Source organism: Oncorhynchus keta, chromosome 8, assembly GCF_023373465.1.
Source record: "Oncorhynchus keta strain PuntledgeMale-10-30-2019 chromosome 8, Oket_V2, whole genome shotgun sequence".
Taxonomy (NCBI): Eukaryota; Metazoa; Chordata; class Actinopteri; order Salmoniformes; family Salmonidae; genus Oncorhynchus; species Oncorhynchus keta.
In genome coordinates, this window is record NC_068428.1 from 39970236 (window position 1) to 39991455 (window position 21220).

The 21220-nt window shown below is 47.0% G+C and overlaps 1 protein-coding gene across 1 annotated transcript in view; it reads left to right on the forward strand.

The window, feature by feature from the left end:
• Positions 1–9730: 9730 nt before the first annotated feature.
• LOC118387158 (ryanodine receptor 3-like) overlaps positions 9731–21220 on the forward strand; it is a 308396-nt gene continuing 296906 nt past the window's right edge. The window contains exon 1 of the mRNA XM_052523336.1: positions 9731–9880. Within this exon, the coding sequence (XP_052379296.1) occupies positions 9833–9880 (48 nt within the window). The 5' untranslated portion in view covers positions 9731–9832. The remainder of the gene's footprint in view (positions 9881–21220) is intronic.

The following is a 21220-nucleotide window of genomic DNA, read 5'->3' on the forward strand; positions in this document are numbered from 1 at the left end:
CAGTGAGAGAGGCACTGAGGTATCAGACAGCAGAGGTGAGAGAGGTACTGAGGTATCAGACAGCAGCAGTGAGAGAGACACTGAGGTATCAGACAGCAGCAGGGAGAGAGGCACTGAGGTATCAGTCAGCAGCAGTGAGAGAGGCACTGAGGTATCAGACAGCAGAGGTGAGAGAGGTACTGAGGTATCAGACAGCAGCAGTGAGAGAGACACTGAGGTATCAGACAGCAGCAGGGAGAGAGGCACTGAGGTATCAGACAGCAGCAGTGAGAGAGGCACTGAGGTATCAGACAGCAGAGGTGAGAGAGGTACTGAGGTATCAGACAGCAGCAGTGAGAGAGACACTGAGGTATCAGACAGCAGTGAGAGAGACACTGAGGTATCAGGCACTGAGGTATCAGGCACTGAGGTATCAGACAGCAGTGAGAGAGGCACTGAGGTATCAGACAGCAGAGGTGAGAGAGGTACTGAGGTATCCGACAGCAGTGAGAGAGACACTGAGGTATCAGACAGCAGTGAGAGAGACACTGAGGTATCAGACAGCAGTGAGAGAGACACTGAGGTATCAGACAGCAGCAGTGAGAGAGACACTGAGGTATCAGACAGCAGTGAGAGAGACACTGAGGTATCAGACAGCAGTGAGAGAGACACTGAGGTATCAGACAGCAGCAGTGAGAGAGACACTGAGGTATCAGACAGCAGTGAGAGAGGCACTGAGGTATCAGACAGCAGTGAGAGAGACACTGAGGTATCAGACAGCAGCAGTGAGAGAGACACTGAGGTATCAGACAGCAGCAGTGAGAGAGACACTGAGGTATCAGACAGCAGTGAGAGAGGTACTGAGGTATCAGACAGCAGCAGTGAGAGAGACACTGAGGTATCAGACAGCAGTGAGAGAGACACTGAGGTATCAGGCACTGAGGTATCAGGCACTGAGGTATCAGGCACTGAGGTATCAGACAGCAGTGAGAGAGGCACTGAGGTATCAGACAGCAGCAGGGAGAGACACTGAGGTATCAGACAGCAGTGAGAGAGACACTGAGGTATCAGACAGCAGTGAGAGAGGCACTGAGGTATCAGACAGCAGTGAGAGAGACACTGAGGTATCAGACAGCAGAAGTGAGAGAGGCACTGAGGTATCAGACAGCAGCAGTGAGAGAGGCACTGAGGTATCAGACAGCAGCGGTGAGAGAGACACTGAGGTATCAGACAGCAGCAGTGAGAGAGGCACTGAGGTATCAGACAGCAGCAGTGAGAGAGGCACTGAGGTATCAGACAGCAGAGGTATCAGACAGCAGTGAGAGAGGCACTGAGGTATCAGACAGCAGCGGTGAGAGAGGCACTGAGGTATCAGACAGCAGTGAGAGAGAGACACTGAGGTATCAGACAGCAGCAGTGAGAGAGGCACTGAGGTATCAGGCACTGAGGTATCAGACAGCAGCAGTGAGAGAGGCACTGAGGTATCAGACAGCAGCGGTGAGAGAGGCACTGAGGTATCAGACAGCAGCAGTGAGAGAGGCACTGAGGTATCAGACAGCAGTGAGAGAGAGACACTGAGGTATCAGACAGCAGCAGTGAGAGAGGCACTGAGGTATCAGACAGCAGTGAGAGAGAGACACTGAGGTATCAGACAGCAGCAGTGAGAGAGGCACTGAGGTATCAGACAGCAGCAGTGAGAGAGGCACTGAGGTATCAGACAGCAGTGAGAGAGACACTGAGGTATCAGACAGCAGTGAGAGAGACACTGAGGTATCAGACAGCGGTGAGAGAGACACTGAGGTATCAGACAGCAGTGAGAGAGACACTGAGGTATCAGACAGCAGCAGTGAGAGAGGCACTGAGGTATCAGACAGCAGTGAGAGAGGCACTGAGGTATCAGACAGCAGCGGTGAGAGAGACACTGAGGTATCAGACAGCAGTGAGAGAGGCACTGAGGTATCAGACAGCAGCAGTGAGAGAGGCACTGAGGTATCAGACAGCAGCGGTGAGAGAGGCACTGAGGTATCAGACAGCAGCAGTGAGAGAGACACTGAGGTATCAGACAGCAGCAGTGAGAGAGACACTGAGGTATCAGACAGCAGCAGTGAGAGAGACACTGAGGTATCAGACAGCAGCAGTGAGAGAGACACTGAGGTATCAGACAGCAGCAGTGAGAGAGACACTGAGGTATCAGGCACTGAGGTATCAGACAGCAGTGAGAGAGGCACTGAGGTATCAGACAGCAGCGGTGAGAGAGGCACTGAGGTATCAGACACTAAGGTATCAGACAGCAGCGGTGAGAGAGGCACTGAGGTATCAGACAGCAGCAGTGAGAGAGGCACTGAGGTATCAGACAGCAGCGGTGAGAGAGGCACTGAGGTATCAGACACTAAGGTATCAGACAGCAGCGGTGAGAGAGGCACTGAGGTATCAGACAGCAGTGAGAGAGACACTGAGGTATCAGACAGCAGCGGTGAGAGAGACACTGAGGTATCAGACAGCAGCAGTGAGAGAGGTACTGAGGTATCAGACAGCAGTGAGAGAGGCACTGAGGTATCAGACAGCAGTGAGAGAGACACTGAGGTATCAGACAGCAGCGGTGAGAGAGACACTGAGGTATCAGACAGCAGTGAGAGAGACACTGAGGTATCAGACAGCAGTGAGAGAGACACTGAGGTATCAGACAGCAGCGGTGAGAGAGACACTGAGGTATCAGACAGCAGCGGTGAGAGAGACACTGAGGTATCAGACAGCAGCAGTGAGAGAGACACTGAGGTATCAGACAGCAGTGAGAGAGGCACTGAGGTATCAGACAGCAGCAGTGAGAGAGGCACTGAGGTATCAGACAGCAGCAGTGAGAGAGACACTGAGGTATCAGACAGCAGTGAGAGAGGCACTGAGGTATCAGACAGCAGCAGTGAGAGAGGTACTGAGGTATCAGACAGCAGCGGTGAGAGAGACACTGAGGTATCAGACAGCAGCAGTGAGAGAGACACTGAGGTATCAGACAGCAGCAGTGAGAGAGACACTGAGGTATCAGACAGCAGCAGTGAGAGAGACACTGAGGTATCAGACAGCAGCAGTGAGAGAGACACTGAGGTATCAGACAGCAGCAGTGAGAGAGACACTGAGGTATCAGACAGCAGTGAGAGAGACACTGAGGTATCAGACAGCAGTGAGAGAGACACTGAGGTATCAGACAGCAGCGGTGAGAGAGGTACTGAGGTATCAGACAGCAGTGAGAGAGGCACTGAGGTATCAGACAGCAGTGAGAGAGGTACTGAGGTATCAGACAGCAGTGAGAGAGGCACTGAGGTATCAGACAGCAGCGGTGAGAGAGGTACTGAGGTATCAGACAGCAGTGAGAGAGGCACTGAGGTATCAGACAGCAGTGAGAGAGGCACTGAGGTATCAGACAGCAGTGAGAGAGACACTGAGGTATCAGACAGCAGCGGTGAGAGAGGCACTGAGGTATCAGACAGCAGCGGTGAGAGAGGTACTGAGGTATCAGACAGCAGTGAGAGAGGTACTGAGGTATCAGACAGCAGTGAGAGAGGTACTGAGGTATCAGACAGCAGTGAGAGAGGCACTGAGGTATCAGACAGCAGCGGTGAGAGAGGTACTGAGGTATCAGACAGCAGTGAGAGAGGCACTGAGGTATCAGACAGCAGTGAGAGAGGTACTGAGGTATCAGACAGCAGTGAGAGAGGTACTGAGGTATCAGACAGCAGTGAGAGAGGCACTGAGGTATCAGACAGCAGTGAGAGAGGCACTGAGGTATCAGACAGCAGTGAGTGAGGTACTGAGGTATCAGACAGCAGCGGTGAGAGAGACACTGAGGTATCAGACAGCAGTGAGAGAGACACTGAGGTATCAGACAGCAGTGAGAGAGGCACTGAGGTATCAGACAGCAGTGAGAGAGACACTGAGGTATCAGACAGCAGTGAGAGAGGCACTGAGGTATCAGACAGCAGTGAGAGAGACACTGAGGTATCAGACAGCAGCGGTGAGAGAGACACTGAGGTATCAGACAGCAGCAGTGAGAGAGACACTGAGGTATCAGACAGCAGTGAGAGAGGCACTGAGGTATCAGACAGCAGTGAGAGAGGCACTGAGGTATCAGACAGCAGTGAGAGAGGCACTGAGGTATCAGACAGCAGTGAGAGAGGCACTGAGGTATCAGACAGCAGTGAGAGAGGCACTGAGGTATCAGACAGCAGTGAGAGAGGCACTGAGGTATCAGACAGCAGTGAGAGAGGCACTGAGGTATCAGACAGCAGCGGTGAGAGAGGCACCGAGGTATCAGACAGCAGCAGTGAGAGAGACACTGAGGTATCAGACAGCAGCAGTGAGAGAGGCACTGAGGTATCAGACAGCAGCAGTGAGAGAGACACTGAGGTATCAGACAGCAGCAGTGAGAGAGGCACTGAGGTATCAGACAGCAGCAGTGAGAGAGGCACTGAGGTATCAGACAGCAGCAGTGAGAGAGACACTGAGGTATCAGACAGCAGCAGTGAGAGAGACACTGAGGTATCAGACAGCAGCAGTGAGAGAGACACTGAGGTATCAGACAGCAGCAGTGAGAGAGACACTGAGGTATCAGACAGCAGCAGTGAGAGAGACACTGAGGTATCAGACAGCAGCAGTGAGAGAGGCACTGAGGTATCAGACAGCAGCAGTGAGAGAGACACTGAGGTATCAGACAGCAGCAGTGAGAGAGACACTGAGGTATCAGACAGCAGCAGTGAGAGAGACACTGAGGTATCAGACAGCAGCAGTGAGAGAGACACTGAGGTATCAGACACTGAGGTATCAGACAGCAGCAGTGAGAGAGGCACTGAGGTATCAGACAGCAGCGGTGAGAGAGGCACTGAGGTATCAGACAGCAGAGGTGAGAGAGGCACTGAGGTATCAGACAGCAGCAGTGAGAGAGACACTGAGGTATCAGACACTGAGGTATCAGACAGCAGCAGTGAGAGAGGCACTGAGGTATCAGACAGCAGAAGTGAGAGAGGCACTGAGGTATCAGACAGCAGCAGTGAGAGAGGCACTGAGGTATCAGACAGCAGCAGTGAGAGAGGCACTGAGGTATCAGACAGCAGCAGTGAGAGAGGCACTGAGGTATCAGACAGCAGCAGTGAGAGAGGCACTGAGGTATCAGACAGCAGCAGTGAGAGAGGCACTGAGGTATCAGACAGCAGCGGTGAGAGAGACACTGAGGTATCAGACAGCAGCAGTGAGAGAGGCACTGAGGTATCAGACAGCAGTGAGAGAGACACTGAGGTATCAGACAGCAGCAGTGAGAGAGGCACTGAGGTATCAGACAGCAGCGGTGAGAGAGACACTGAGGTATCAGACAGCAGTGAGAGAGGCACTGAGGTATCAGACAGCAGCAGTGAGAGAGGCACTGAGGTATCAGACAGCAGCGGTGAGAGAGACACTGAGGTATCAGACAGCAGCAGTGAGAGAGGCACTGAGGTATCAGACAGCAGCAGTGAGAGAGGCACTGAGGTATCAGACAGCAGCGGTGAGAGAGGCACTGAGGTATCAGACAGCAGCAGTGAGAGAGGCACTGTGGTATCAAACAGCAGTGAGAGAGGCACTGAGGTATCAAACAGCAGTGAGAGAGGCACTGAGGTATCAAACAGCAGTGAGAGAGGCACTGAGGTATCAGACAGCAGCAGTGAGAGAGGCACTGAGGTATCAGACAGCAGCAGTGAGAGAGGCACTGAGGTATCAGACAGCAGTGAGAGAGGCACTGAGGTATCAGACAGCAGCAGTGAGAGAGGCACTGAGGTATCAGACAGCAGCAGTGAGAGAGGCACTGAGGTATCAGACAGCAGCAGTGAGAGAGGCACTGAGGTATCAAACAGCAGTGAGAGAGGCACTGAGGTATCAGACAGCAGTGAGAGAGGCACTGAGGTATCAGACAGCAGCAGTGAGAGAGGCACTGAGGTATCAAACAGCAGTGAGAGAGGCACTGAGGTATCAGACAGCAGCGGTGAGAGAGACACTGAGGTATCAGACAGCAGCAGTGAGAGAGGCACTGAGGTATCAGACAGCAGCAGTGAGAGAGGCACTGAGGTATCAGACAGCAGCGGTGAGAGAGGCACTGAGGTATCAGACAGCAGCAGTGAGAGAGGCACTGAGGTATCAGACAGCAGTGAGAGAGGCACTGAGGTATCAGACAGCAGCAGTGAGAGAGGCACTGAGGTATCAAACAGCAGTGAGAGAGGCACTGAGGTATCAGACACTGAGGTATCAGACAGCAGCAGTGAGAGAGGCACTGAGGTATCAGACACTGAGGTATCAGACAGCAGAAGTGAGAGAGGCACTGAGGTATCAGACAGCAGAAGTGAGAGAGGCACTGAGGTATCAGACAGCAGCAGTGAGAGAGGCACTGACGTATCAGACAGCAGAAGTGAGAGAGGCACTGAGGTATCAGGCACAAACGTCAGCCAAGGATATTTACGAGGGTATGAATGTAGCGGTCGTTCTACAACAAAAAAGACTGATGTCCACAAAGCGGACACTTTTCATACGAATCATTTGATGAGCCTTTGAGTGATGCCCTGAACACGCTGCTGGTGACATTTTTCAATGTCATTGTTGATGCTGCAACCTCAGCCCTTCAGGAAATATTTTCCACGTTGGAAAATGTGGGAGAGAAGTTTGGAGTGCTGTCAAGGCATGAGGAGGTCGGGAATAAATAGGCCATAGGAGCGAATAGTTCCAATTTAGCAGATTAACACTGGAGTGATAAATGAGCAGATGATGATGTGCAAGTAGAGATACTGGTGTGCAAAAGAGCAGAAAAGTAAATTAAAATCAGTATGGGGATGAGGTAGATAGATTGGGTGGGCTATTTACAGATGGACTATGTACAGCTGCAGCGATCTGTTCGGCGATAATCTGCATCAACAGCAGCGATCGGTTCAGCGATAATCTGCAGCGATCGGTTCAGCGATAATCTGCATCAACAGCAGCGATCGGTTCAGCGATAATCTGCATCAGCTGCAGCGATCGGTTCAGCGATAATCTGCATCAGCTGCAGCGATCGGATCAGCGATAATCTGCATCAACAGCAGCGATCGGTTCAGCGATAATCTGCATCAACTGTAGCGATCGGTTCAGCGATAATCTGCATCAGCTGCAGCGATCGGTTCAGCGATAATCTGCATCAGCTGCAGCGATCGGTTCAGCGATAATCTGCATCAACTGCAGCGATCGGTTCAGCGATAATCTGCATCAGCTGCAGCGATCGGTTCAGCGATAATCTGCATCAACAGCAGCGATCGGTTCAGCGATAATCTGCATCAACTGCAGCGATCGGTTCAGCGATAATCTGCATCAACTGCAGCGATCGGTTCAGCGATAATCTGCATCAACAGCAGCGATCGGTTCAGCGATAATCTGCATCAGCTGCAGCGATCGGTTCAGCGATAATCTGCATCAACTGCAGCGATCGGTTCAGCGATAATCTGCATCAACAGCAGCGATCGGTTCAGCGATAATCTGCATCAACAGCAGCGATCGGTTCAGCGATAATCTGCATCAACTGCAGCGATCGGTTCAGCGATAATCTGCATCAACAGCAGCGATCGGTTCAGCGATAATCTGCATCAGCTGCAGCGATCGGTTCAGAGATAATCTGCATACAAGCTAGAACCGCCACTGGGTTTGCTTATTATAAGGAATCCAAAATTATTTATACTTTTACTTTAGATTTTGAAGTATATATTTTAGCAATTACATTTACTTTTGATACTTAAGTATATTTAAGCAATTAGACATGAGGGGGTGTGGTAAATGGCCAATATACCACGGCTAAGGGATGGTCTTGTTGCTGACTGCCTGGATACAGCCCTTGGCGGTGGTGTATTGGCCAGATATCACAAACCCCAGAGGTGCCTTATTGCTATTATAAACTGGTTAACAACGTAATTAGAGCAGTAAAAATACATTTTTTTGTCATACCTGTGGTATACAGTCTGATATACCACGGCTGTCAGACAATCAGCATTCAGGGCTCAAACCGCCCTGTTTATAAGTAAAACCAAATACTTTTAGACTTTGAATCAAGTAGTATTTTACTGGCTTTTACGTGAGTAATTTACTACTAAGCTTTCGTTATTTTTACTCAAGTTTGACAATTTTATACTTTTCCACCACTGACTGTTAAAGGTAATTCAAGCAATCAGCCCGTCAAGTATTCAACCAAGTGCGGCTAGAAGGTGACACAGGGTGCAGTTTCCTTCCTTAACCACCGGGGGGACGCATTTGCCGTGAGTGTCCATTAAAGCTACAATATGTAACTTTTTGGGCTACCCAATAAAATCACATTGAAATGTGAGTTATAGATCTATCATACGCATTGAAAGCAAGTCTATGTTCTATGTGCACTATTTCTATGCTTCCCATTCTTACGTTTCATTTGGATTATTTTACTTCTGGTTTTGTACGGCAGCTTCAAACAGCTGACAATACAATATTTTTGATTATGGAAAATATAATTCACAGCGAATCAGAGGGTACAATGATTTTCAACAAAATTTCTGCTTGTTTTGTCACATAAACTGAAATTAGGAGAGCTATTCTAAATTTAGCAACCAGGAAATGGCGCAGCTGTCTAAGGCACTGCATCTTAGTGTCACTATAGTACCTGGTTCAAATCCAGGCTGTATTGCATCCGGCCGTGATTGGGAATCTCATAGGGCGGTGCACAATTGACCCAGCGTCGTTGGGGTTTGGCTGGAGTAGATGTCATTGCAAATAAGAATTTGTTCTTAACTGACCTGTCTGGTTAAATATATATATAAATATATTTAAAGTAGCCTTGTCTTGTTGCACTCTGTTACACCCTAGTCCACTAGATGTCAGCAGTGTCTTCAACAACACTGTGCGCTGCTTTCACAGCATCATATGTTCGCTGGACACGTGTTTCTTCAAGAACTATGTTGGCTACCTGTGTTATACGGCGGCATAATATAACTGCACCCCCTGAAGGTTTAGGGTAAATAACTTCGGGTAAACAGGCAGCATTTGTCAACCAACCAGATTGTGCTAAAGTTATCAATTTCCCTCAATGTAGCCTGGGGCAGTGGTTGGGATGTTTTAGAAACAGTAGGTAGGCTATGTAGCATATATAGTGTTTTGTTTCTTTAAAACGGCGTAAAGATACACCAGAACCAAGAGAATAATAGCGTGTTGAGCGGACAGTCGTCCTTGCAGACAAGGTCATCTATTTTCAATTGAGAATATTACGATTCTTAGGCTATAGTTGTTTTCAAGAAATCAAAAGCAAAGTTAAACACTTATATATATTTTTTAACTGTCTGTTCCATCTCAACAGATAGAGAGAGATAAAGAGTGGGAGAGAGAGATGTGCCTCCACGCCAACTTTATATTCAACACAAGTATTGTCATTAAATTATCCGTTCTGACCCATTCTTAATATCGTCACTAAACTGCTGACTCCAGCGTTTTAAACTTGAATTCCCGCGGATTGACAGTGACAGACGTTGTCATTCCATTCAGCATCATTTAACATCCTCACTCTCCTCATCCTCGTCCGTTGGCCGAGGCGCGCTCCTCTCCTCTCGAACCCACGGTAGCGCACTGCTGGCATTGGCAGCGGCAGGGAGTCCACGGACCGGGGAGGGTTGGCATTGAATGACAGTACGCGTTGTGGTGTGCAGTGGGCGCGGAGGGCTTACCCGGTCTGCCCTATATGGTTGTGGAATTAGCTCCATGCTAATATCGGCAGGAGAGGAAAAGCATCGCGTTTCTATCTAGCCTACTGCCTCTCTAGTCAGTGGTGTCTTTCAGAGTCTAAACAGGCTCCTTCGCAGCCATGGCTGAGGGCGGAGAAGGGGAAGATGATATACAGTTCTTGCGAACTGTAAGTAGATACATTATTTGCCTACTTTTTATGCATAACAAAAGCGTGTTTTTCTTTCTTGTATCGAGTGTGGATATGGTTTTATATTGCTACAACTGATGCTGGATAGAGAGAGAAAGAAAGAGTGTCCTTTGCTTGAATACCTGGACTAATGCTAGATCTGGATATTACAACTTTCACAATTATTCTAATGCTCTGTCTTAAAATATATGTTTTTTGTGCAGTTTTATTTTGTGGTGTTTTATATAATGCATGAGATTCTGCCCTTTTTGGGGAAATTGTCCTATAAGTGTATGGTGCACGTTATGGGCTGCAGCGCAGTGAACTAGTGGCATTTTGGCTCCCCGAGCCCCTGTCGCCACACTAGGATTTAAATGAAAGTCCCAGCTGCACGTGCAAGGGGCACATTTATGGGCCTACATAACCATTACCAATTTTTTAAAAAACAATGCAGGATAAAAGTTGTGATTTTTATATGAACTTTCTAATATGGTTCGTTTGGAGTATGGTTGTGTTGTCAGATCTGCTGGCCTCTATAATGACAATTATTTATAGATTAAACTTGAAGAACATAAGGTTTCTTGGTTTTTTTTCTCTCGGTTTTCTATCTGCGTGTGGGTTGTATAAAGTCCTTTTCTGATAGACTGTTGTTGATTTAATCTTCAAGCGAAAAGCTGAAGCTATTTTTACCTGTGTACTTTGCTTTGACACAGGGTGAGATGTTTTAATAAGTTCTGTTCACACGTTAGAGAACCCTAGGCAAGGCTCAGCTATTTTAGTGGACACCCGCAGATTGGTTTCTTACCATAGGCTACATAGGGTAGATGTTGGGGTACAAGGCAGTTATTTTTTTGTTAAAGATATGATGTACAGTATGTATGTTGGCCTGGTGTGAATAACCATCCATCATAGTTGGTTGACCATTGACATATCGGCTAGTCTGGAGGAGCCTTTACCACCTTGGGACACTGGAGATGTGTGTGTCACCTATAAGCCAGCTAATTCAGTATGGTTCCTAAAGGCATCAGGGTAACACCTGTCCCAATGGGCTACTGGTTGTAGACTATAGCTTGTGTACATTCAGATAATGACCTCCATTAAGAGGTCATTATAAAAGGCTTATGCCTAATGCTTGGAGTTTGGATCATTTGTGAAATCTTAGACATGCTGTTGCCTATAAACTGTTATACGATGGAGAATAACACATTACATTTGGTGGTTTGGTTTTCGCTCTTAGGAGCAGCTTGAATTTGGATGTTGATCCAGTGAGCATAATCGATCTGTACCATAGCATTATCTAGAGTTGGTTTTAGATCCGTAGCGTACAGTACGTTATCATAGAGAGAAACCCCAGTGGTGGCTGTTTGACAGGTGACAGGTTGGCCACCAGTATTTAACAGGCCTGCGATATGCTGCCCCCGATGGCTCTCAGATTCCCGACACTCACACCACTCAATGGCATCCTGATTATCTGATGACAACAGACATATTCCAGGAGGGTCCCCCCTCCCCCGGGCCCCAAGTACACATGTCATTATGTCAATAGTCTAATCAGGCTTTAGTCTGTCACAAAATACTATCAATAGTCAGTCGATACATAAACATGCACGTCAGTGTTCATTTAATTTGAAATGTGTTATTAGATATGATTTATATGTCATTCATAATTGAGTTAATGTGATGTGTATAATTTGTCATTTTGGTTGATGTACCATTACAGATATTATATTATTCCAACAGATAGTCTTTATGTCCATTCATATTTTATATGTGTATCTTTAGATGTTGATTTATTCTTCAGGATATCTTCAAATATCTGAAGTGCATTATCAACATCCTCAACAAGCCCTGGTATTTAGAACGATCAACGGATCTTCCAAGATGTGTAAGGCCTAGGATATGATTAAATTATCAGCATGCCACCAGATCTGGGGATCGAGGCCGGAGTGCGTTATGCTGTTGAGGTGTAAAAGTGATAAGCCTGGCAGAGCCCTGGGCCTCTCATATACCTAGGTCTCTCAGTCGGGAGGAATTAAGGAAAAGGATTTTGAGTGGAAGAGTGACGCGTTACATCACCATGACAACCTCAATATGAAGGATACCCCCAGAATAAGGTACCGGGTAGGGAGTGGACTATTTTAATTAGGTTTTTCACTCACCACGTTTATTCCTGGCAAATGTCTGTCCTCACTCTGCTACCCTATGGACAAACATTAAGAATACGCTACGTGATGAGTTAATGCCTATTAGGCAGCTAGTTGAATTGATCATGCTACTTTGTATCCGTTGTTTTTTTTGGCAACCTTGTACTTTACGAAGTTTTTGGAACAGTTTCCTGTTAGAACGTTCCACAAATGATACCCACCCGTTCGAAGTTAGGTGCGACTTGAAGACGTTGTAGTTCTTTAAGTTGTCCAGAACAGACCGACCGACACAAGCTACGTTTCCATCCAACTGGCTACATATTTTCTAGATAATATTCTAAAATCCGCATGAAAACATCACGCGCATTTTCCCACAAGGGATATGTTTCCATCTAATTGATTTGTTGCGGATAAAAGACTGTGCGTGATGACGTAGTGCACATAAACAAATGCATTTTGTTCTTAAATTCCCATGTACTGAATGCAAAAATACAAGTTAAATGTGTTTCCATTGCATGTTCAACTCTACTGCTGATTTTCTCACCTCCCAAAAATGTTGCGTTAAATAGCGAATGTGCCCCAACAGTTTGCAGATACAGTGTGGGTATAGCCTATATACACGATGAGATTATTATGGACAAACGACAGCCATAATCATGTCATCGGAATAAGAACTTCAATAAGGAGCATCAAGCTCATCACCGTGCACTTTCACCACCCTGTGAAGTTTATCATCATGTATTTCATCTGTAGCCTAATAAACTGCATGCTTTCCCGATGAGTCGTAATGTGATGGTCACAAAACATGTCATCGCGTGCCTCCCAAGTTTACTTGATGGTTATTAAATCAATATTTGCACATAAAAACGTTTCCACCGATAAATATCGCATAATTAATTTACCAACACAAAAAGATCCCACCGTGTCTATAGTATTTTGTTTCGTCGACATTTGGAAAGTCTACTAACAAATGTTCTTGTTCCATCAGACCTGGCATTAAACATTTTTATCCAACATGAAGCCTACTTTACTCCATAAAAAGGTTGGATGGAAACCTGGTTACAGAATTCAAATGGCTGTGGCTTTTATCTGCAGCATTGGCAGCTGTTGAATTGTATGGCCTTATTATTTCGCTTATAGAATATTCTGTTCGTGGCGCTATTTCAGGCATCATGGCTGTCTATGTTCAGAATATTAAAGATGACAGAACTCCTTGTATTGCAGTCTGATGAGTATTAGCAACAGGTAGAAGAGCGTTTCTTTTTGAATCGGTAATGGTGTTGCAGGCCAACAGAATATAAATGGAAGAACTATCAACACAACAACAAAATAAGGTAATTTATGTTGCACATCAACTGATGTGTATTCACAAGAGGTGTAGCTTTTTGTAATAATTGCTAATGAGGTTGCAGTCCTGGCAAATGGAAAACAACACGTAAGAATTTGTAGCATTTCCGTGAAATTGGACTTGTTCATCATCTCAGTTACAAAGTGTGATTGTGGAGTCAGAAGTTCAAATGCTTGGATATACAGTAGTGCTGAGCGATTAACCAACTAATTGACCCACATTCAATTACTTGAAATGTAGGTAGTGTTTTGTATGCCCGTTTCTCTAGAGGGAAATAAAATAATTTATGGGACCCTGGGCAGAAGGGAGTTGTAGTTTTCATTGAGCAATATTCAACCAAATTCAGTGCAAGAACGTGGTAATTAACTAAAATACCCACAATCCATTGCGCCTGTTTTTTCCCCATCTCAGACAGAGATGAATTTACTATGTTTGGTTAGAAACACACAAACTTGCATAGAGAGGAAATGTACACAACAGATGAGAAAGTTATAGAACGTTTGTGAAATGATTCCTTATCTACTTTGAAGAGCTCGTCAAATGACTTCGTCAGACAACTCTGCAGCATGCTTAGGCAGGCTAGCCCAGCTCAATAGGATGACTGAAGACAGTACGGGGAGCAGAAAGAAAGTTGTCTGTCTTTTTGGTTGCTTCTGCCTGAACAGAGATGAGATTATGACTTTAAGGAATGCAAAATAATAAAGTCATCAAATAACAGCTAAGTAATACACTTAACTGAATTTATTTTATTATTTCTTAGTAATTTCCTGTTTCTTCTATTGATGTCTACCCAATGTAGACCTGACAGAGGCAATATTCAACATTTTCAATGTTTTGGCAATTGAGTGTTCACTATTTTTGGCTTTGGAATGTCCATTAAAAGCTCTAAAATCATTTTAATGTCGTTATTTCATGATACATTTCATTAATGTTTTAAAAAATTATTGAAATCGTATACCGTGATTATTTTTAAACCGACCTCAAAAGCACTAATCGCTCAGCACTAAAACTACAGGTAACTGCCAAAATAAAGGAAACACCAACATAAAGTGTGTTAGTAGTGCATTGGGGCACCACGAGCCAAAACAGATTTAATGCACCTTGGTATATCTTCTACAAGTGTCTAGAACTCTATTGGAGGGATGTGACACAATTCTTCCACAAGAAATTAGATAATTTGGTGTTTTGTTGATGGTGATGGAAAGCGGTGTCTCTGGTTCCACTCCAGAACCTCTTAGAAGTGTTCAATTGGGTTGAGATCTGGTGACTGAGACGGCCATGGCATATGGTTTAAATTAAGTTAGGAACCACTCCTGTGTGGAAGCACCTGCTTTCAATATACTTTGTATACCTCGTCTACTTAAGTGTTTCCATTATTTTGGCGGTCACACATATATTTCTATTCCAATGATATCAAATGTTGTGTTTGTGATGTCATACTTGTCATTGTCTTGCTTTTCCTAGTCCCTAGCCTAGGTGCTTTTCCTAGTCCCTAGCCTAGCCTAGTCGTTGTCGTCTCGTCCCCCCTAGCAGTAGCTGTAGCAGTAGCTGTAGCAGTAGCTGTAGCAGTAGTTGTAGCAGTAGTTGTAGCAGTAGCTGTAGCAGTAGCTGTAGCTGTAGCAGTAGTTGTAGCAGTAGCAGTAGCTGTAGCTGTAGCAGTAGCAGTAGCTGTAGCAGTAGCTGTAGCAGTAGCTGTAGCTGTAGCAGTAGCTGTAGCAGTAGCTGTAGCTGTAGCAGTAGTTGTAGCAGTAGCTGTAGCAGTAGCTGTAGCTGTAGCAGTAGCAGTAGCTGTAGCAGTAGCTGTAGCAGTAGCTGTAGCTGTAGCAGTAGCTGTAGCAGTAGCTGTAGCAGTAGCTGTAGCAGTAGCTGTAGCAGTAGCTGTAGCTGTAGCAGTAGCAGTAGCTGTAGCAGTAGCTGTAGCTGTAGCAGTAGCAGTAGCTGTAGCAGTAGCTGTAGCTGTAGCAGTAGCTGTAGCTGTAGCAGTAGCTGTAGCAGTAGCTGTAGCTGTAGCAGTAGTTGTAGCAGTAGCTGTAGCAGTAGCTGTAGCTGTAGCAGTAGCAGTAGTTGTAGCAGTAGCTGTAGCAGTAGCTGTGGCTGTAGCAGTAGCTGTAGCAGTAGTTGTAGCAGTAGCTGTAGCAGTAGCTGTAGCTGTAGCAGTAGCAGTGGTTGTAGCAGTAGCTGTAGCAGTAGCTGTAGCTGTAGCTGTAGCAGTAGCTGTAGCAGTAGCTGTAGCAGTAGCTGTAGCAGTAGCTGTAGCTGTAGCAGTAGTTGTAGCAGTAGCTGTAGCAGTAGCTGTAGCTGTAGCAGTAGCAGTAGCAGTAGCTGTAGCTGTAGCTGTAGCAGTAGCTGTAGCAGTAGCTGTAGCTGTAGCTGTAGCAGTAGCTGTAGCTGTAGCAGTAGCTGTAGCAGTAGCTGTAGCTGTAGCTGTAGCAGTAGCAGTAGCTGTAGCAGTAGCTGTAGCAGTAGCTGTAGCAGTAGCTGTAGCAGTAGCTGTAGCAGTAGCTGTAGCAGTAGCTGTAGCTGTAGCTGTAGCAGTAGCAGTAGTTGTAGCAGTAGCTGTGGCTGTAGCTGTAGCTGTAGCAGTAGCAGTAGCTGTAGCAGTAGCTGTAGCAGTGGTTGTAGCAGTAGCTGTAGCAGTAGCTGTGGCTGTAGCAGTAGCAGTAGCTGTAGCTGTAGCAGTGGCTGTAGCTGTAGCAGCTGGCAGTAGTTGTAGCAGTAGCTGTAGCAGTGGCTGTAGCAGTAGCTGTAGCAGTAGCTGTAGCAGTAGCTGTAGCAGTAGCAGTGGCTGTAGCAGTAGCAGTAGCTGTGGCTGTAGCAGTAGCTGTAGCTGTAGCTGTAGCAGTAGTTGTAGCAGTAGCTGTAGCAGTAGCTGTAGCTGTAGCAGTAGCAGTAGCTGTAGCTGTAGCTGTAGCAGTAGCTGTAGCAGTAGCTGTAGCTGTAGCAGTAGCTGTAGCAGTAGCTGTAGCTGTAGCAGTAGCTGTAGCAGTAGCTGTAGCAGTAGCAGTAGCTGTAGCAGTAGCTGTAGCAGTAGCTGTAGCTGTAGCAGTAGCTGTAGCAGTAGCTGTAGCTGTAGCAGTAGCTGTAGCAGTAGCAGTAGCTGTAGCTGTAGCAGTAGCTGTAGCTGTAGCAGTAGCTGTAGCAGTAGCTGTAGCAGTAGCTGTAGCAGTAGCAGTAGCAGTAGCAGTAGCTGTAGCTGTAGCAGTAGCTGTAGCAGTAGCTGTAGCTGTAGCAGTAGCAGTAGCTGTAGCAGTAGCTGTAGCAGTAGCAGTAGCTGTAGCAGTAGCTGTAGCAGTAGCTGTAGCAGTAGCTGTAGCAGTAGCTGTAGCACAATGCTTATTTGGAGATGATGTTGTTCTGGAAGCATTCTACATTTCATAGGAGAGCTCTTTATATTTAGCCTCTTTAAAACAAAAACAGATGCTGCCAAAGCCCATGTATACACACTGTACACGCGCTCCCTTGCTTGCTGGCTCCCGCCCACACCACACCATGGGTCATCATTGCATCAGCTGGGCAGATAGCACAAGACCAGTGGCATTTTAGCACCATTTAGATAATAAACAGCTTGCTACCGCAGAGTTTTATAGGGCATGAAGATATAGTCAGGACTGTGGAGAATAAGACAAGGATAGCTGTAGGAGCAACACTGTGGAGTATAAGACGAGGACAGCTGTAGGAGCAACACTGTGGAGTATAAGACGAGGACAGCTGTAGGAGCAACACTGTGGAGAATAAGACGAGGACAGCTGTAGGAGCAACACTGTGGAGAATAAGACGAGGATATCTGTAGGAGCAACACTGTGGAGTATAAGACGAGGATAGCTGTAGGAGCAACACTGTGGAGAATAAGACGAGGACAGCTGTAGGAGCAACACTGTGGAGTATAAGACGAGGACAGCTGTAGGAGCAACACTGTGGAGTATAAGACGAGGATAGCTGTAGGAGCAACACTGTGGAGAATAAGACGAGGATATCTGTAGGAGCAACACTGTGGAGTATAAGACGAGGATAGCTGTAGGAGCAACACTGTGGAGAATAAGACGAGGATAGCTGTAGGAGCAACACTGTGGAGAATAAGACGAGGATATCTGTAGGAGCAACAATGTGGAGTATAAGACGAGGATAGCTGTAGGAGCAACACTGTGGAGAGTCTGTTAGTAGTAGTTTGAATATTAATTATGTTGTTTGATTACATTACTCAGTGATTCACTTTGCAGCTATTGTACGATGACTCATCTTTGTTTTAGGCTGTTTTGACCAAGATATATACAAATCAAATGTACAAATATCTGCTGTGTTTGACACAAAAATTACACCGTTTTGTTAAATGTTTCCCAGTGTTTAAACAGTTTATTTGCACTGCTGCTGGTCAAATTCATTACAAATCTGACCACTTTGTCCACAAAAAGATGATTGCATGTCTTTGGGGATCTCTGTCATGTCACAGGGTTGGTGAGAGAACACTAGGATACATTTGGGGTATTAGAGGTAGTCGGCAGTGGTTTCTATGACAATTAAAATACCATTGTTTGACTCCCCGTCTCTCCAGAGCTCTTTCATCCTGTTGAAATGAAAATGAGAGGATTTAAACTGCTGGGCCAGAGCCACTTGAGATTGGTTTGCAGCCAGGTGGATTTCAGCCAGGTGTATTTCAGCCAAGTGTGTCTGACTGTCTGTGCCTCTGTGGTACCACAGACAGGTAATGGTGTGTGGGCCAGCTTCCCGAATCCAGATTAGTCCTATACATTTATTAATAATCTGTCTTTATCAGAAAAATGAAATTGGTCCTTTAAAGTTTCGAATAAACCATTGTTGTGTGTTTGGGGCCAGGTTTGTCCAGTTGTATTGCAGATATGACAGGTGTTGATCCATGCCCAGGTTTACCTGTGGAATTGCAGACATGACAGTGCTCAGAGTCATCACTATCCTCCAGGAGAGGGTCAGAATCCCCATCTGTCCTCCCCTAGGGGCTCAGAGTCATCACTGTCCTCCAGGAGAGGGTCAGAATCCCCATCTGTCCTCCCCTTGGGGCTCAGAGTCATCACTGTCCTCCAGGAGAGGGTCAGAATCACCATCTGTCCTCCCCTAGGGGCTCAGAGTCATCACTGTCCTCCACTAGGGGCTCAGAGTCAACACTGTCCTCCACTAGGGGCTCAGAGTCATCACTGTCCTCTCCTAGGGGCTCAGAGTCATCACTGTCCTCCAGGAGAGGGTCAGAATCACCATCTGTCCTCCCCTAGGGGCTCAGAGTCATCACTGTCCTCCACTAGGGGCTCAGAGTCATCACTGTCCTCCACTAGGGGCTCAGAGTCAACACTGTCCTCCACTAGGGGCTCAGAGTCATCACTGTCCTCCACTAGGGGCTCAGAGTCAACACTGTCCTCCACTAGGAGATAAGAGTCATCACTGTCCTCCTCTAGGGGCTCAGAGTCATCACTGTCCTCCCCAGGGGCTCAGAGTCAACACTGTCCTCCACTAGGGGCTCAGAGTCATCACTGTCCTCCACTAGGGGCTCAGAGTCATCACTGTCCTCCACTAGGGGCTCAGAGTCATCACTGTCCTCCACTAGGGGCTCAGAGTCATCACTGTCCTCCACTAGGGGCTCAGAGTCATCACTGTCCTCCACTAGGGGCTCAGAATCATCACTGTCTTCCACTAGGGGCTCAGAGTCATCATTGTCCTCCATTAGGGGCTCAGATTCAACACTGTCCTCCACTAGGGGCTCAGTGTCATCACTGTCCTAGGGGCTCAGTGTCATCACTGTCCTAGGGGCTCAGTGTCATCACTGTCCTCGGGGCTCAGAGTCATCACTGTCCTCCCCTAGGGGCTCAGCGTCATCACTGTCCTCCCCTAGGGGCTCAGAGTCAACACTGTCCTCCCCTAGGGGCTCAGAGTAATCACTGTCCTCCACTAGGGGCTCAGAGTCATCACTGTCCTAGGGGCTCAGAGTCAACACTGTCCTAGGGGCTCAGAGTCATCACTGTCCTCCACTAGGGGCTCAGAGTCATCACTGTCCTAGGGGCTCAGAGTCATCACTGTCCTAGGGGCTCAGAGTCATCACTGTCCTAGGGGCTAAGAGTCATCACAGTCCTCCCCTAGGGGCTCAGAGTCATCACAGTCCTCCCCTAGGGGCTCAGAGTCATCACAGTCCTCCCCTAGGGGCTCAGAGTCATCACTGTCCTCCACTAGGGGCTCAGAGTCATCACTGTCCTAGGGGCTCAGAGTCAACACTGTCCTAGGGGCTCAGGGTCATCACTGTCCTCCCCTAGGGGCTCAGAGTCATCACAGTCCTCCCCTAGGGGCTCAGAGTCATCACAGTCCTCCCCTAGGGGCTCAGAGTCATCACAGTCCTCCCCTAGGGGCTCAGAGTCAACACTGTCCTCCCCTAGGGGCTCAGACTCATCACAGTCCTCCCCTAGGGGCTCAGAGTCATCACAGTCCTCCCCTAGGGGCTCAGAGTCAACACTGTCCTCCCCTAGGGGCTCAGAGTCAACACTGTCCTCCCCTAGGGGCTCAGAGTCAACACTGTCCTCCCCTAGGGGCTCAGAGTCATCACAGTCCTCCCCTAGGGGCTCAGAGTCATCACAGTCCTCCCCTAGGGGCTAGTCATCAGTGTTGAAGGACAGGGTGTCTGCTTCTCTGGTGCCTAATATTTACTTACTTTACTTTGATTTTGGGCTGGCAGTGTTTCCCTATTCTGTTACTTAGGCAGGGTGGGATCTCTTGCTTAGCTCTGTTGCAACCTTCCTAAAACACTTTTGTTTGGTTACATTATTGTTATTCTTTATTTTAGCCCTGTATGCTTCTCTGGAGCTCCTACCCTGGGAAAGATACTCAAGATCCCTACCATAGGAAAGATACTTTAGAGCCCTACCGTAGGAAAGATACTCTAGAGCCCTACCGTAGGAAAGATAATCTAGAGTCCTACCATAGGAAAGATACTCTAGAGCCCTACCGTAGGAAAGATACTCTAGAGCCCTACCGTAGGAAAGATACTCTAGAGCCCTTACCGTAGGAAAGATACTCAATAGCCCTACCATAGGAAAGATACTCTAGAGCCCTACCGTAGGAAAGATACTCTAGAGCCCTACCGTAGGAAAGATACTCTAGAGCCCTACCGTAGGAAAGATACTCAATAGCCCTACCATAGGAAAGATACTCTAGAGCCCTACCGTAGGAAAGATACTCTAGAGCCCTACCATAGGAAATATACTCTAGAGCCCTACCGTAGGAAAGATACTCTAGAGCCCTACCGTAGGAAAGATACTCAATAGCCCTACCGTAGGAAAGATACTCTAGAGCCCTACCGTAGGAAAGATACTCTAGAGCCCTACCGTAGGAAAGATACTCTAGAGTCCTACCGTAGGAAAGATACTCTAGAGCCCTACCATAGGAAAGATACTCTAGAGTCCTACCATAGGAAATATACTCTAGAGTCCTACCATAGGAAAGATACTCTAGAGTCCTACCGTAGGAAAGATACTCTAGAGTCCTACCATAGGAAAGATACTCTAGAGCCCTACCGTAGGAAAGATACTCTAGAGCCCTACCGTAGGAAAGATACTCTAGAGCCCTACCGTAGGAAAGATACTCTAGAGTCCTACCATAGGAAAGATACTCTAGAGCCCTACCATAGGAAAGATACTCTAGAGCCCTACCGTAGGAAAGATACTCTACAGCCCTACCATAGGAAAGATACTCTAGAGCCCTACCGTAGGAAAGATACTCTAGAGCCCTACCGTAGGAAAGATACTCTAGAGTCCTACCATGGGAAAGATACTCTAGAGCCCTACCATAGGAAAGATACTCTAGAGCCCTACCATAGGAAAGATACTCTAGAGTCCTACC